The sequence below is a fragment of the Cololabis saira genome, chromosome 12, assembly GCF_033807715.1.
Source record: "Cololabis saira isolate AMF1-May2022 chromosome 12, fColSai1.1, whole genome shotgun sequence".
NCBI classification, from domain to species: domain Eukaryota; kingdom Metazoa; phylum Chordata; class Actinopteri; order Beloniformes; family Belonidae; genus Cololabis; species Cololabis saira.
In genome coordinates this window covers 15,837,149-15,850,325 of record NC_084598.1, presented here as the reverse complement: position 1 = coordinate 15,850,325, position 13,177 = coordinate 15,837,149, and the positions used below count along the sequence as shown (strand labels likewise).

The following is a 13,177-nucleotide window of genomic DNA, read 5'->3' as shown; positions in this document are numbered from 1 at the left end:
ACCACGACCAAGCGAGTGATTATGTACATTCACTGAGTGAATATTATGAAACTAAAATATATATTTCTCGCTAGAAATGTAATCAAAATGCATTTTTATGCAGAAACTAACTCAAAATATTGATTTTATTCACTAAAATTTAGAAATGTCCGCCATGTTTTTTTGTTTGATTCAGTCTGCAAATGATGACATAAAGCATTCTGGGAAATTTTTCTGGCCCTCGGTCGCGAAGTCAGCATCTGAAATCCCTAGCTGTGAAGGGGTAGATTCATACACACTAGCCCTCGTTATGCCCACTAGCCCTAGATGCAAAGAGGAATTGGGACACCACTACCCTCACGGGAACGCGCAAAATTTAGGGGTAGGGCTGAAAAGTAGGGCTAGGGGGTGTATTGGGACTGGCCCTTAGATGGGTTAAATTGAAGGTGGTGATTCTTCATCTATGCAGACAGGTCAGAGAGGAAAGCTGAAATTCTTGCAGAGATTGTGGGGTCATCTAGTGGAAATGATGGTAGAGTTGTGTATCACCTACATGGCAGTGATAATAGAAGCTATGTGAATGAATAATCTGGTCCAGACGAAGAGAAGGGGTCCAAGTACTGAGCCTTGGGGGCACCCCTGCGACCAGGTGATGTACTGAAGATGTTTTCAGTACAATACAATCAGTACAGTTTTCAGTACAGCCAAGCCATGGGATAAGGTTAGAAAAAAACAAGAATGCACTGATCCTGAGATATCCAAGTTTGAGGGTATAGAGTAGATAGCTATAACTATAACTATAATGAAGACAGCAAAAGGTAAAAAATGATGAACACAGGAGTGACCTGCTGCCCTCTCTGTCCATAAGGCTTCTGTCACAGACAGAGATGTTGAGTGGAGTAGATCAGTAGAGTGGTCATTTTACTTCTAATTGCAGTAAATTCTGTAGTCATCTGTTGGGGAAGCAGACCACTACATGAGGTCCTTTAGACCTCTATGGGAGATCTTTCAGACCCCCACGGAAAATCCTTCAGACCTCTACGGGAGATCCTTCAGAGCGCTATGGGAGATCCTTCAGACCTCTACGGGAGATCCTTCAGACCTCTATCGGAGATCCTTCAGACCCCCACGGAAAATCCTTCAGACCTCTACGGGAGATCCTTCAGACCTCTATCGGAGATCCTTCAGACCCCCACGGAAAATCCTTCAGACCTCTACGGGAGATCCTTCAGACCTCTACGGGAGATCCTTCAGACCTCTATGGGAGATCCTTCAGAGCGTTACAGGAGATCCTTCAAACTGCTACAGGAGATCCTTCCTGAAGACATCCATAACCATCCATACCTATGATGAATCTGGGAAGAGACTTAAGTTACGAAAACTACTGCAATTATTATTTCCCCTTTGGGGATCAATAAAGTATTTTCGAATTGTACTGTCCCTTCAAATGTACAAATTCCATATGCACATGAAGAACTGTTGGGAGCAGAACTCGTCCATGCTAAGCCTCAGGTTGACCTCAATCTGCTCTCGTGTCAGAAACCAAACCTGGTGCCTTGGTTGTCCAGCTGAAGAGATCTTGATCTAGACTATCTGGGAACTGAACCTGCAACACTTTTCAGTTTCTGTTTGTTCTCAGACTAATATCCCTTCTTTTGGAATTTGAGCCTGATGCTTTCAGCTTGGCTTGTCAACAGATGGAGATTTGGCTGAAGAACTGACCTTCATCTCCTTCTGGAGGCTCTTCTTCCTCCTCATACTCTGTGTCTTCATCGATGTCCACCTGCAGGAACAAACAGAGTTCATACAAACTGATCACTGTTCAATAACTAAGACTTTAACAGCTTTATCTCCCTGCTCACCTTTACTTCTCCTTCTGCCTCCTCTGCCCCGTCCTTCTTCTCTCTGGAAACAAAAACAGGAAACAATTGGATAGAAAATAAACACCAAGTTCCCCTGTTTTCCCTCCATCTCTCCATCACTCACTCTTTATTCTTGTCATCGCCGTCTCCTCCAGCCAGGTTGTCCACAGCAATGGCCAAGAAAACATTTAACAGGATGTCTGACAGGTCGTCAAGGATGTTTTTGTGGTCTGTTCTCATTTTAGATCACCAGTCTGAACACCAATGACTTTTGAGGCTGTTATTAAACATTTTGATGAACTGAAATGAAGGACCAAAGAGGGGCCGGTGACCCTCAGGAATAAGGTGTTAGTTAAAGTTAATTTTTGACCAAAGTCTGATGTTCAGTTAGTAATACTCATGATTGCCAACACAAACGGATCACTGGTCTGATCAGTGGCTGGCACGGATGTATCCTTCACTGGTTTCTCAGTGTTTCCACATTTTTACATGTTACTTCTCCAGGCTCTGTATCTGTGGAGATCAGGTCACTAGACGGTAGAGAAGAAGCCCTAAGTTGAAGGTCATGGTTTTCCAGCTGGTCTATGTTCCAGCTCTCATCTATGACTCTGAGCTCAAGGTGGTTAGAAGGTGGCTGAGCTTCTTCAAAGAGATAATTTAAGAGGATGTCGGAGGCAACCTGCTGCTCCTCCACACTGTCAGGAAGAAGTCAAGGTGGTTTTGGCCCATAACTGGGCCAAATCTTTCTGATAGTCAGTTTGGTCAGTTTGGTGGAAGCCCTGAGGTTTACCCACTGACCAGATTCCCAACTGGTCAATCTAAGCGTCCAGAGATGGAGGTCTAGTTGATGATGAACCATGAAAAGGATTGATGGACAGCTGGATCAACACAAGAATGGATGATGATAGATAGACAAATGATGGATGGATGATAAAAGAATAGATAGATGGATTAAATGTGGATAAATACATGATGGATGGATGGATGGTGGATGGTAGGATGGATGGACAGACACAAAAATGATGGATGGATGGAAAATAGTATTTATTTGTCAGTATACATATTTCCGAAGCACACTGAGTCGTCTGCTTTTAACCCATCACTAATTAGACTAGGAGCAGCGGGCTGCCATTTTTCAATTAGAGTTAAGGACCTTGCTCAGGGGCCCGAAGGGGTTTGCCTTGGTTGCCATCCCGGTGACTTGAACCTTGATCTTTCAGACCTAAGCCCACCTGTGTAACTACTAAACTACCACTCCCCTGCCCCTTAAATGGATGGGTGGATTGATGGACAGATGGATGGATGGATGAACAGATGGATGGATTGACAGACACAAAAAATATGGATGGATGGATGGATGGATGGATGGATGGATGGATGGATGGATGGATGGATGGATGGATGGATGGATGGATGGATGGATGGATGGATGGATGGATAGACACTAATGATGGATGGATGGATGGATGGATGAACAGATGGATAGACGGTTGGATGAATGGTATGATTGACAGATGGATAGACACTAATGATAGATTGATTGATATATATATATATATATGGATGGGTAGGAACTGATGATGGATGGATAGATGAACATATGGACAGATGGATGGATGGACAGACAACAATGATGGATGGATGGATGGATGGACGGACGGATGGATGGACGGATGGATGGACGGACGGATGGATGGACAGACACAAGACTGATAGATAGATGAAGAAACGTGATCCAAACATCGATAATAACCAACAATTTTTCAATAATTCTGATTATTATTATTCTTATTATGTGCTGATGTAAACGTTATTGATTTGTCCTTTCAAAGCAGAGTTTGCTCTGTTGTCATGGATACAGTTACCGCAGATGAAGAGGATGACAAAGTAAATACAAACGATCATTCCTGGGAAGACGGGACCGCCGTACGCCATGATGCCATCATACATGACCATGTTCCAGTCCTCACCTGTCAGGATCTGAACACACAGCCGTTGTCAGGGGCACACCTCCTACAAGACACCACATCACTAACCGCCCTGCCGCCGCCGTACCTGGAAACAGGTGAGCAGCGCCTGTGGGAAGGCATCGAAGGTGCTGCGTTTAGTCTGTGTTTCATCAAAGTTGAACTTCCCTCCGAACAGCTGCATGCCGAGCAGAGCGAAGATGATAAGAAAGAGGAAGAGCAGCAGTAGCAGCGAGGCGATGGACTTCATGGAATTCAGGAGGGACGCCACCAGGTTGGACAGAGCTGTCCAGTGGCTGCAGAGGCAGAGAATGACATCATCAGAGGTGCGGCAACAAACTGATGGACATGCATCTGAACCGCCAGGTGAGGTTTCTCACCGGGTGACCTTAAATATCCGCAGCAGGCGGACGCAGCGCAGCACGGAGATGCCCAGAGGAGGCATGATCCCCAGCTCCACCAGGATGGTCTCCATGATGCCACCGCACACCACGAAGCAGTCGAAGCGATTGAAGAACGCCGTGAAGTAATGAGCCAGACCAAGACTGTACATCTTCAGCAACATCTCCACCGTGAAGAGAGACAGTAGAACCTTGTTGGCAATGTCTGCCAGGTCAGAGATGGGCAGGAGACAGAGGGTTTCATCAACATTTCATTTAAGTCAGAGGACAATCACGCAAGTAAACACTGGGAGCGTCGCAGAGAACAAGCTGGACCAATGGCGCTTGATCAAGTTTTCTACTGATCTTTTAGTCAAGGTCAAATTTATTTATATGGCACATTTAAAAAGTGCTTCAATGACTGATTTTTGCTTTGGATGCTGTACTGTTTCAGGGATTTCTGCTGGGAATTCTGGAACTTTTTAACCTCTGTTATAATGAGTAACCAGGACGATGGAGCAGCTGTTTGCAGTGGGAGCAGCTGACTGAGTTATACTAGGAGAAAGGAGGAGAAAATGTTATCTATTCTGTCCTCAGTCGTGGTAGGGACCTGAATCTCTGATAAATGAACTGGAAGAACCTGGAGATTTCCAGTTGTGCCACTACAACCCCACAAAGAGAATCGTCTTGTTAGAGTATCTAAAGTAGGAGGAGCCAGGACGTGTTACTGTGGTTGGGGGTGGTAACTAGTAGCTCCCAGGAACTACTGGCTGCTTTACACCTTCAAAAAAAGATATATAGTTTCCAAACACATTCCAGGAAGTGTGTTTGTGACCCGTTCTAACATTTCAATTTCTGGTTTGAAGTCTTTCTGGAACAAAGACAAACTGCAGGTCCTCCACCAACAAATAGGGTCCAGATCGAGACCTGCAGGTCCTTCACCGACCGCTAGGGTCCGGATCCAGACCTGCACATCTTCCATGGCCAGTAGGGTCCAGATCCAGATCTGCAGTCATCCACCGACCAATAGGGTCCGGATCGAGCTCCAGCTGCACATTTTGGGTCTGTAGGGACTAAAACTGAATTGTTTGGTCAAAATGATGTGCGATATGTTCGGAGGAGGACGGAGAAAACTCAGAGGTTTAAGACTTTCATTCCAGCAGTGAAGCACGGGGGCGGCAGTGTGATGATCTGAGGTTGTTCGGCTGCAGAAGACTCTGGTGAACCAAAACAACTGACATCATGAGGAAAAAGGACTATGTGGATATACTGAAGCAGCATCAAGAGACACTAGCCAAACGTCTCCCAGAGGGACAATGACCAGGCACTCATCTCATTCCTGAATTTATGAAAGAAAAGTTTCCTCATAACTGTCTTCATTATCAGACCTGGAGAATTAGTTACGTGTGAATGAGGCCTTGGTCAGATAACAAGGGTGTAAAGAGCCTGACTGATCAATGATCAGCTCCGATCAGATGGAGATGGGCAGAGCTCTTACCCTGAACCTGTGTCAGCCACACCGGTTGGTTGTAGTGCTCCGAGGCGCTGAGGGAGGTGTTGAGGAAGACGAGCAGGAGCACCACCCAATAGAACGTCACCGATTTGACGGCAGTGCGACAGTTTCTGCGGCAGACCCGATTCCAGCGACGCAGTGTCCGACTGCGAGACGGAGACAACAGTTTCAGTGATGCGTGTGTTTGACTCATCAGGAGGACGTCTGAGGGTCAGTGAACTCACCAGCAGCTGAACTTCATCATCTGGGCGCTGAAACACAAACACGCATGTCAGTCCTGAGGGGGGCGCTGCAGTCAACCGTGGCACCAAAAAGGCCTCTGAGGAGTTTGTAACTTTGTGTTTGTAACTGTGTTTTTTAATTGGTGGAAATTAGCAGGACGTGAATGGGTTTGATGCTGGAGGCTCCCAGGGGCCCGGTTAAGGAGTTTATGCCCCAGCCCATCTGGTTCTGGACACATCTGTGTTGTTGCTATAGCAACACAGAGGGGCCTGCTGGCTCCTGAATCACTTAAACCATACCTCCATGTAAAAAGGTTACCCAATTTGGATGGTGCATGTGTGTTTGTGTGTGTGTGCGTGCGTGTGTGTGTGAGTGTGTGACTGTGCGTGCATGTGTGTGAGTGTGTGTGTGCGTGCGTGTGAGTGTGTGCGTGTGCGTGCGTGTGTGTGAGTGTGAGTGAGTGTGTGCGTGTCTGTGAGTGTGAGTGAGTGTGTGAGTGTGAGTGAGTGTGTGCGTGTGTGTGCGTGTCTGTGAGTGTGAGTGAGTGTGTGAGTGCTGCTACCAGCAGGCCTGGCAGCAGTTGGTGTGTTCTTCATCGATGTTCTCTGTGTTTGTAGACGCCGTCTCGCTGGCAGGAAGGCTTGCTGCAAACACACAGACAAGAAGTCAACAGGTCACATGATGGTCCAGGACCTGGTTGAACGACCGTAAACTAACCTTCATTCATCTTCTGTCTGACCCACCTGTCCAGGTTGACTTCCACCTGCTCACTACAAACATCAAAGTCCATGAAGACTCCAGTCTGACCTTGTCTGTCAGCCTGTCCATTGCCATGGCAACCAGAACGTTTTTACGGTTGGATCACTGAGGCTACCTGCTGCACACCCCACTGGTGTTATGCAGTCCACATACGTGTCCCAGACCTCATACCCAATATATGTCCTAGACCTGGTATGTGTCCCTGACCACGTACGTGTCCCAGACCTTATATGTGTTGCATGTCTTGGACCTCATAATTTCCTGGACCTTGAATGCAGTACGCTTCTTGGACCTCATACGCGCTACACGTCCCAGACCTTGTACGTCATACATGTCCCGGATCTCATAAGCAGTATGTGTCCCAGTCCTTGTACATTATACGTGTCATCAATTCCAAAATTCCTCCTTTACTGGAGCCAAACCTGGTCAAAAAGACCTGAGGCCTCATCTATAAAGCTTGCTTGCGCAGAAAAAGCGCCTGAAAGTTGCGGAAACCGCCATCTACGCAAAGCCTCGGATCTAAAAAGAAAAAACTAACCGAAAAATCTGCGTATCTTTACGGCAACTCGGACCCTCCCGTAAGAATTTACTTAAGACACGGGGAACTGGCGAGGCAGGCTGTGAGGTGGTGAAATGAAGCCAGATTCATGTCATACTCTTAATAATGTCACATATGATGACATTATTAAGGGGGGGGGGGCCGGGGGGTGACTGCCGCTCCGTGCCCACTACTCCATGCCGAAGAGGAAAAAAGAAAGTGTTCTGATTAAAATAAGGAAAGTTGGACTATATAACAATTGCGTTCATAAGGATAAAGTTTTCAAAAAAATTAAAATGAAAGAAATAGTCCCTTCTCCCCGTGTGTGTCTGCCTGTCATGCACGGGTACGTGCGCTCATGTTGTTTACTTTTAAAGGCTCAGTTATGCTTCTGCGTCAAAATGGCGCCGTGCCTACGGCGTCTGGTTTTCGTCGACGCAGAGGACACGCCGTCACCTGCGCCGTCGCTGACGTGCACCTCCCGAAAATTGTAACTACGCGTCGAGGAGACGCAGACCACACGCAGACCGAGAGGGCTGTGATTGGTTCGTTTGAAAGCGAAGCATTTCCGGTTTCCGGTTTGAAGCAGTAGTGAACTTCCAGGGCTCTTTTCTTCGTTTATATGTGATTTTTTTTGTTTTGGTTTTTTGCACAATAGTTGTCCTTATTTCTTTGATTTACTGTGACCGGAAAAAGTCGGATAAACCATTCAGAAAAAGATCGCTAACTAGTGGCCGCGGGGGGTACTGCACCGCGACCAAATGGAGAGACGGAGAAGTCAGAAGGGTTCAGCACGGCGTCACGGCTGCGGCGTGTGCTCTGCGTCGGTGTGACGCAGAACCATAACTCAGCCTTAAGCCGGAATTATGGTTCTGCGTCACACCAACGCAGAGCCTACACCGTAGGGTCCGGCGTAGGTTGCGCGTCGCCGCGTACCCTACGCCGTAGGCTCTGCGTTGGTGTGACGCGGAACCATAAAACAGCCTAGAGCAGCTCTGAGGGGAGACGGGAGGGAGGAGGGGGAGCGGGGGCTGCCGGGCCGCCGTCCTGAGTGTCTTGATGATTTGCTGAGCCTACCGTTAGTTTTTAAACTGTAAAAAGTGGGGGGGACAAATACATCATTTTGAAAAGTGGGGGGGACATGTCCCCCCTGCCCCCAGTGGAAATTGCGTCGTGCGATCGTGGCACTAACGGGCAGCAACGACGTGCTGCCACTCACTCGCTTTATTTTACTATTTATATACTTTTTCTACTTTTACTGTGACCACCAAATAATCTCGTTTCACTGTCCTCTCTCCACCTCATCCACAACATCTAGATCTCAGATCTCAGCGAAATTCAGTGGCACGGTGGCTCGACACGTTCATTCATTCTGACGCATTCATCCCTAACAGGCTGCAGGAAGCCACTGCGCATGCTCAGTAGGCACATCCATATGGATTTATGGGCGTGTTGAGGGCGGGATATGGGGCGGATTCAGCTGCGCAGCTCACCAGGTGGACTGTGATTCATAAAGGGAACATTGCGTGGAAGTCTGCGTGCACGCGGTTTTATAGATCCGGATTTTTTTTTGTGCCCGCCATTTTCGGCTTTTGGGCGTACGTGCACTTTTAGTATGAATCCTACGCACTCCATTTTAAATGAGGCCCCTGGAATGGAACCAATATAAATATATATATAGCAAATGTCAAAAAGGAAACATGTGATCTTTTCATATTTCATGAGAAATATTATGTCTGTCCATATATGTAGCCCCTTCGATAGACTAGCGCTCTGTCCAGGTGGACCGCTGCCTCTCGCCTATCGTGAGCTGGGATAGGCTCCAGCAGACCCCGTGACCCTGCACAGGATAAAGCTGGTGTATAAAATGGAAGGATGGATGGATGGATGGATGGATGGATGGATGGATGGATAAAAGCAACATGTCCCAAACACGTTGGTCCAGGGTTGGTTGCTGGTTTTCAGCTGTTTAGCATCTCACCTTCGTCTAACATGAGACCGTCTCCATCCGTAGCTGAGGAGCTCATGGAGTTCAGGGAGAGGAACGTCGTCCTGTCTGATACAGGGTTCTTTGTCCTATTTTTCCTTTCATGATGCTGCAAAGTTCTGGACTGCGGCCAGACCGGTTCAGCACCTCGACTCTTCGAAGCCATGCTTTAATAATGGATGCAGATAGGGTTTAGCATCGTCTTGCTGAAAGACACAAGGCCTGAAGACGACAACATCTGGGTGGGAGCAGCTGTAGCTCTACAACCTAGATATACCTTTCAGTTTCAATGTGTCTTTTCCAGATGTGCCAGCTGTTTGTTTCAAAGACACTAATGCACCTCCAGATCATCTGAGATGCAGGGAGTGCTGAGGACAAGCTGATGGTTGCCTTACTCTTTAGTCTGGAGGACACGGCATCCATGCTTTCTAAATTAATTTCAGATTTGGATTCGTTTGAAAATGGGACAGTTGTCCGCTTGACCTCAGTCCATTTTAAAAACACAATGTCTCAGACTTGAACTGGAACTGGTTTACAAGACCCTGAACGGCACAAGTATTTGCACAAAAGGACCAGACTGGAAGCAGACCTGTTTCAGATGACTTGGACCAGACCTGGTCCAACAAACCCAGAATAGAATCAGATCTTGTCCAAATCATATGGATCGGACACAGACCTGTTGCAAAGACACACGCAGACCGAGGCCATACCCGGTCAGACTAATGCTTACTGGAACCAGTCCACCCAAACTTGATGTCATGTAAGAATTTGGATGCAGGAAACTCAGCTGAAAAGCTTGTATCAGCCACCGATCATTATTACATCACAGCCCTTTTACCAACATGTCTGGAGCGGTCGTGTACAGCTGGTTGCGGGACACTAGTCCAAGTGGACGCACGTCCTCCTGTACTGATGGAATCCTGTGTGAGTGTCTCACCATGGGTGTCGTTGGAGTGACTGAACCATCCGAACTTCCCCCTCTTCTTATCAGACAAATCGCCCAGAGACGGCCCTGAAACACAGAAGAAGAAGCAGCATCAGACTCCTGACTCGTTCAGGACATTACAACCATGGATAGGGACCTTATGGTTCTGAACCAGGGACAACCTAAAAACTGAAGACACGTGATGCTGAATTTGAGCTGATGAAGAAAAGTGCTGTTCAGAAAAGTCAGGAAAAAATCCAGATGATGTGGCCTTTAAGCTGCCCAACCAGGTCTGAGAACATTGTCAGCTGACCACCGGTCCAGACCTCCCTCTCCTCCAGGACCACCGTGATCCCATGTGTCAACCGAGAACTATGCTCTGAACTGCTGTTTCTGAGGGAGAGTCCAGCCACCCTGCACCCTGAGGAAACTCATCTCAGCCGCTTGTATCCTCCATCTGGTTCTATCACTCCCTACCCAGAGTTCCATAGGTGAGAAGAGGAACGTAGACCCACCAGTGAACTGATCTGTTCACCACAACAGACCAGAACAGAGTCCACATTACCGCAGATGTCCCCCCAAACGTCCCCTAATTCCCAACTGTGGCAGGGTGGAGGAGCAGCAGCCACTCAGGTGATGGGTCACAGGTGTGTCCCATCAACCTCTCCACCCTGCCTGCCTTGATAAAGCATGGCTGCACAGCAGCAAGGGCTGCGGTGGGAGAAGGTGCTTGTGCACTTGTGTCCTAGGTGTGTTAATAAAACAGTTTCTGCACTGAAACCCCGTGTCCTCTCTGTCCTGTCGGTCGGGCCCCCGTAGCACTCGCCCTGCTACACCAACCTATAGAGGACATTCCACCTTTTTCTGACTGAGAACCTCAGATTTTGAAATGGCCGATTCTCATCCCTGCTACTTCACTGGTAGCCCTGAACTTCTCCATAAGGAGTTGAAGATCCCACGAAACCAACGGGAACTGTCATTCATATTTCTGTTATAGGCCGCCCTGATGGGGTCAGAAGGAGCGTTGCTATATAGAGTTTGAAATGGGGGGTGGAGCTACCAATCAAAGCATTCAGACAGATGCGCATTTAATTGTTGTTCACCTGCAAATGCAACACAATGTTTGACAGAAAGTTCTGGCTCGAGTCAGACCACTGGCCCTGACTCTGACTGAGGAGAAGGGGATGATCCCAGGATATAAAAGAGACCAGCTCTATTAACATGCCGACATGAAGAAAAACCACACAGACACACCACGGTGTGCCCCTGTCTTACGTGGGTTTCCGTCCTCGTCCAGCTCATCCATGTCCTCCGCCTGAGTGATCCAGTCCATGTATCCGCACAGATCTTCCTCCATCTGCTGCTTCTCCCGCAGCTTCTGGAAATCTCCTCGAGCCTTGGCCTTCTCCCTCTCCTTACTGAACTCTCTGCAACGTTAACACCACATTCAGACAGTGTTCATTCACACAGTCGTGACAGAAGACGGTTTCAGATCTTCAATAAACCACACAGTTCATTCTGAACATGGACCAAGTCAGTCCAAAGTCATTTAAGGGAGATGACAAACCCGCTGAGGACTCCCAGAACCAGGTTGAGAACGAAGAATGAGCCAAATATCACCAGACTGACGAAATAAACCCAGGGCAGCTCGAAGCCAATGGCGTCATTCATCTGGACCAACAAACAACAAACAGAGACAAGTGGGGACATGTTCTGAGGACGGCATGATGAATGATGGGATACGGCGTGTTTTACCCAGTACAGCACGTCGGTCCAGCCCTCCATGGTGATGCACTGGAACACCGTCAACATGGCAAAGAAGAAGTTGTCGAAGTTGGTGATTCCCCCGTTGGGTCCGTCCCAGCCGAGCCGGCACTCAGAGCCGTTGACGAGGCACTGACGGCCGTGACCGGCGAACGCACAAGGCACCGGTTCATCTTCGACGTAATTTTCTGGAAACAACAACAACGTTAATGGGCTTGTGCTGAAGCTTTCTCCTGCTGTGGAATGAAGACCAAACTACGGCGACTCCTTGGAAAAATTTGGAAGTTTAAACTCTCTTTTAGTTGCATTTTTTTGTATAAACTTTGATGTTTGTCACAACACAACCAAATAGACTTCTGGGATCCAACCTTTCATGTCTCTAGGCGGCAAACACAAAAGGTAAAAAATTGTGAGACAATTGTAGCAGGAAAAAGTATTAAGTAGGAAACTTAATCTTCAGACACAACATGTAAAGCATCCGTGATGGACAGCCTTCGTGTTCTCCCTACTCTCATGTAATATGAACCTCTGGTACCTCTACAGTAGCTCTGTCTGAATATGACCGAGACTCAGACTCATCCCGAACCAAAGCAGATATGGTTCAAGTGTTTCCCAATTCCTGACTGCTCTTCTGTGGTGCTGATCAGTATAAACAGAGATCAACGCTGCAGAATATAGGACTTTCAAGGAAATTACACCCAGTAAATAAATAGATGTCACATAGATACATCTATAAACAAATGACAAATCATGAACATCAAAGATTTGATTTTTGGAGAAAATAAAAAAAAATAAAAAACTTTCATCCTTCCATCATCTTTCAGATTGAATTGAAGAAGTCGTGTCCTATGTTCCGTCTGAGGTTCTGATCACAAATTCGTGTTTGCTGTAAAAAAACTGAAAAACTACCCAAAGAGACGCAAATATGAAAAGTGTCCCCATCTCTGAGATCCACCATGACAACAGCACCTAATAATGTTTGTTAGGGGAGCTTCAGAAAATCAGGTCTCTTACTGACCTGAAGACCTGAAGATCAGACTGTAACAGAGGTCTTCAGGTCTTTTACCATGTTTGGTATTCGTGTCCAGAACCATGTTTGGAGGAAACCAGCAGAAACACCCCAGACCCACTGTCAAGCACGGTGGTGGAGGGATGATGCTCTGGACCTGGACAGCTGCTCGTCATTGAGTGGATCATGAAGTCCTCTGTAGACCAGAGTCTTCTAGACACAAGTGTGAGGACATCTGTCTGACAGATGAAGACTGGCTGAAACTGGGTCAT

The 13,177-nt window shown here is 47.2% G+C and overlaps 1 protein-coding gene across 3 annotated transcripts in view; it reads right to left on the bottom strand.

Moving 5' to 3' along the window:
• Positions 1-13,177, bottom strand: part of cacna1fb (calcium channel, voltage-dependent, L type, alpha 1F subunit) — a 111,233-nt gene that overhangs the window by 28,947 nt on the left and 69,109 nt on the right. For all 3 annotated transcript variants that reach the window (XM_061735699.1, XM_061735700.1, XM_061735701.1), the window contains 13 exons: positions 11,888-12,084; positions 11,700-11,803; positions 11,408-11,559; positions 10,145-10,219; positions 6,486-6,567; positions 5,926-5,952; positions 5,687-5,847; positions 4,189-4,414; positions 3,897-4,104; positions 3,701-3,821; positions 1,966-2,041; positions 1,842-1,884; positions 1,702-1,762 (listed from right to left, as the gene is read on the bottom strand). In XM_061735699.1, the coding sequence (XP_061591683.1) occupies positions 1,702-1,762; positions 1,842-1,884; positions 1,966-2,041; positions 3,701-3,821; positions 3,897-4,104; positions 4,189-4,414; positions 5,687-5,847; positions 5,926-5,952; positions 6,486-6,567; positions 10,145-10,219; positions 11,408-11,559; positions 11,700-11,803; positions 11,888-12,084 (1,533 nt within the window). The remainder of the gene's footprint in view (positions 1-1,701; positions 1,763-1,841; positions 1,885-1,965; positions 2,042-3,700; positions 3,822-3,896; positions 4,105-4,188; positions 4,415-5,686; positions 5,848-5,925; positions 5,953-6,485; positions 6,568-10,144; positions 10,220-11,407; positions 11,560-11,699; positions 11,804-11,887; positions 12,085-13,177) is intronic.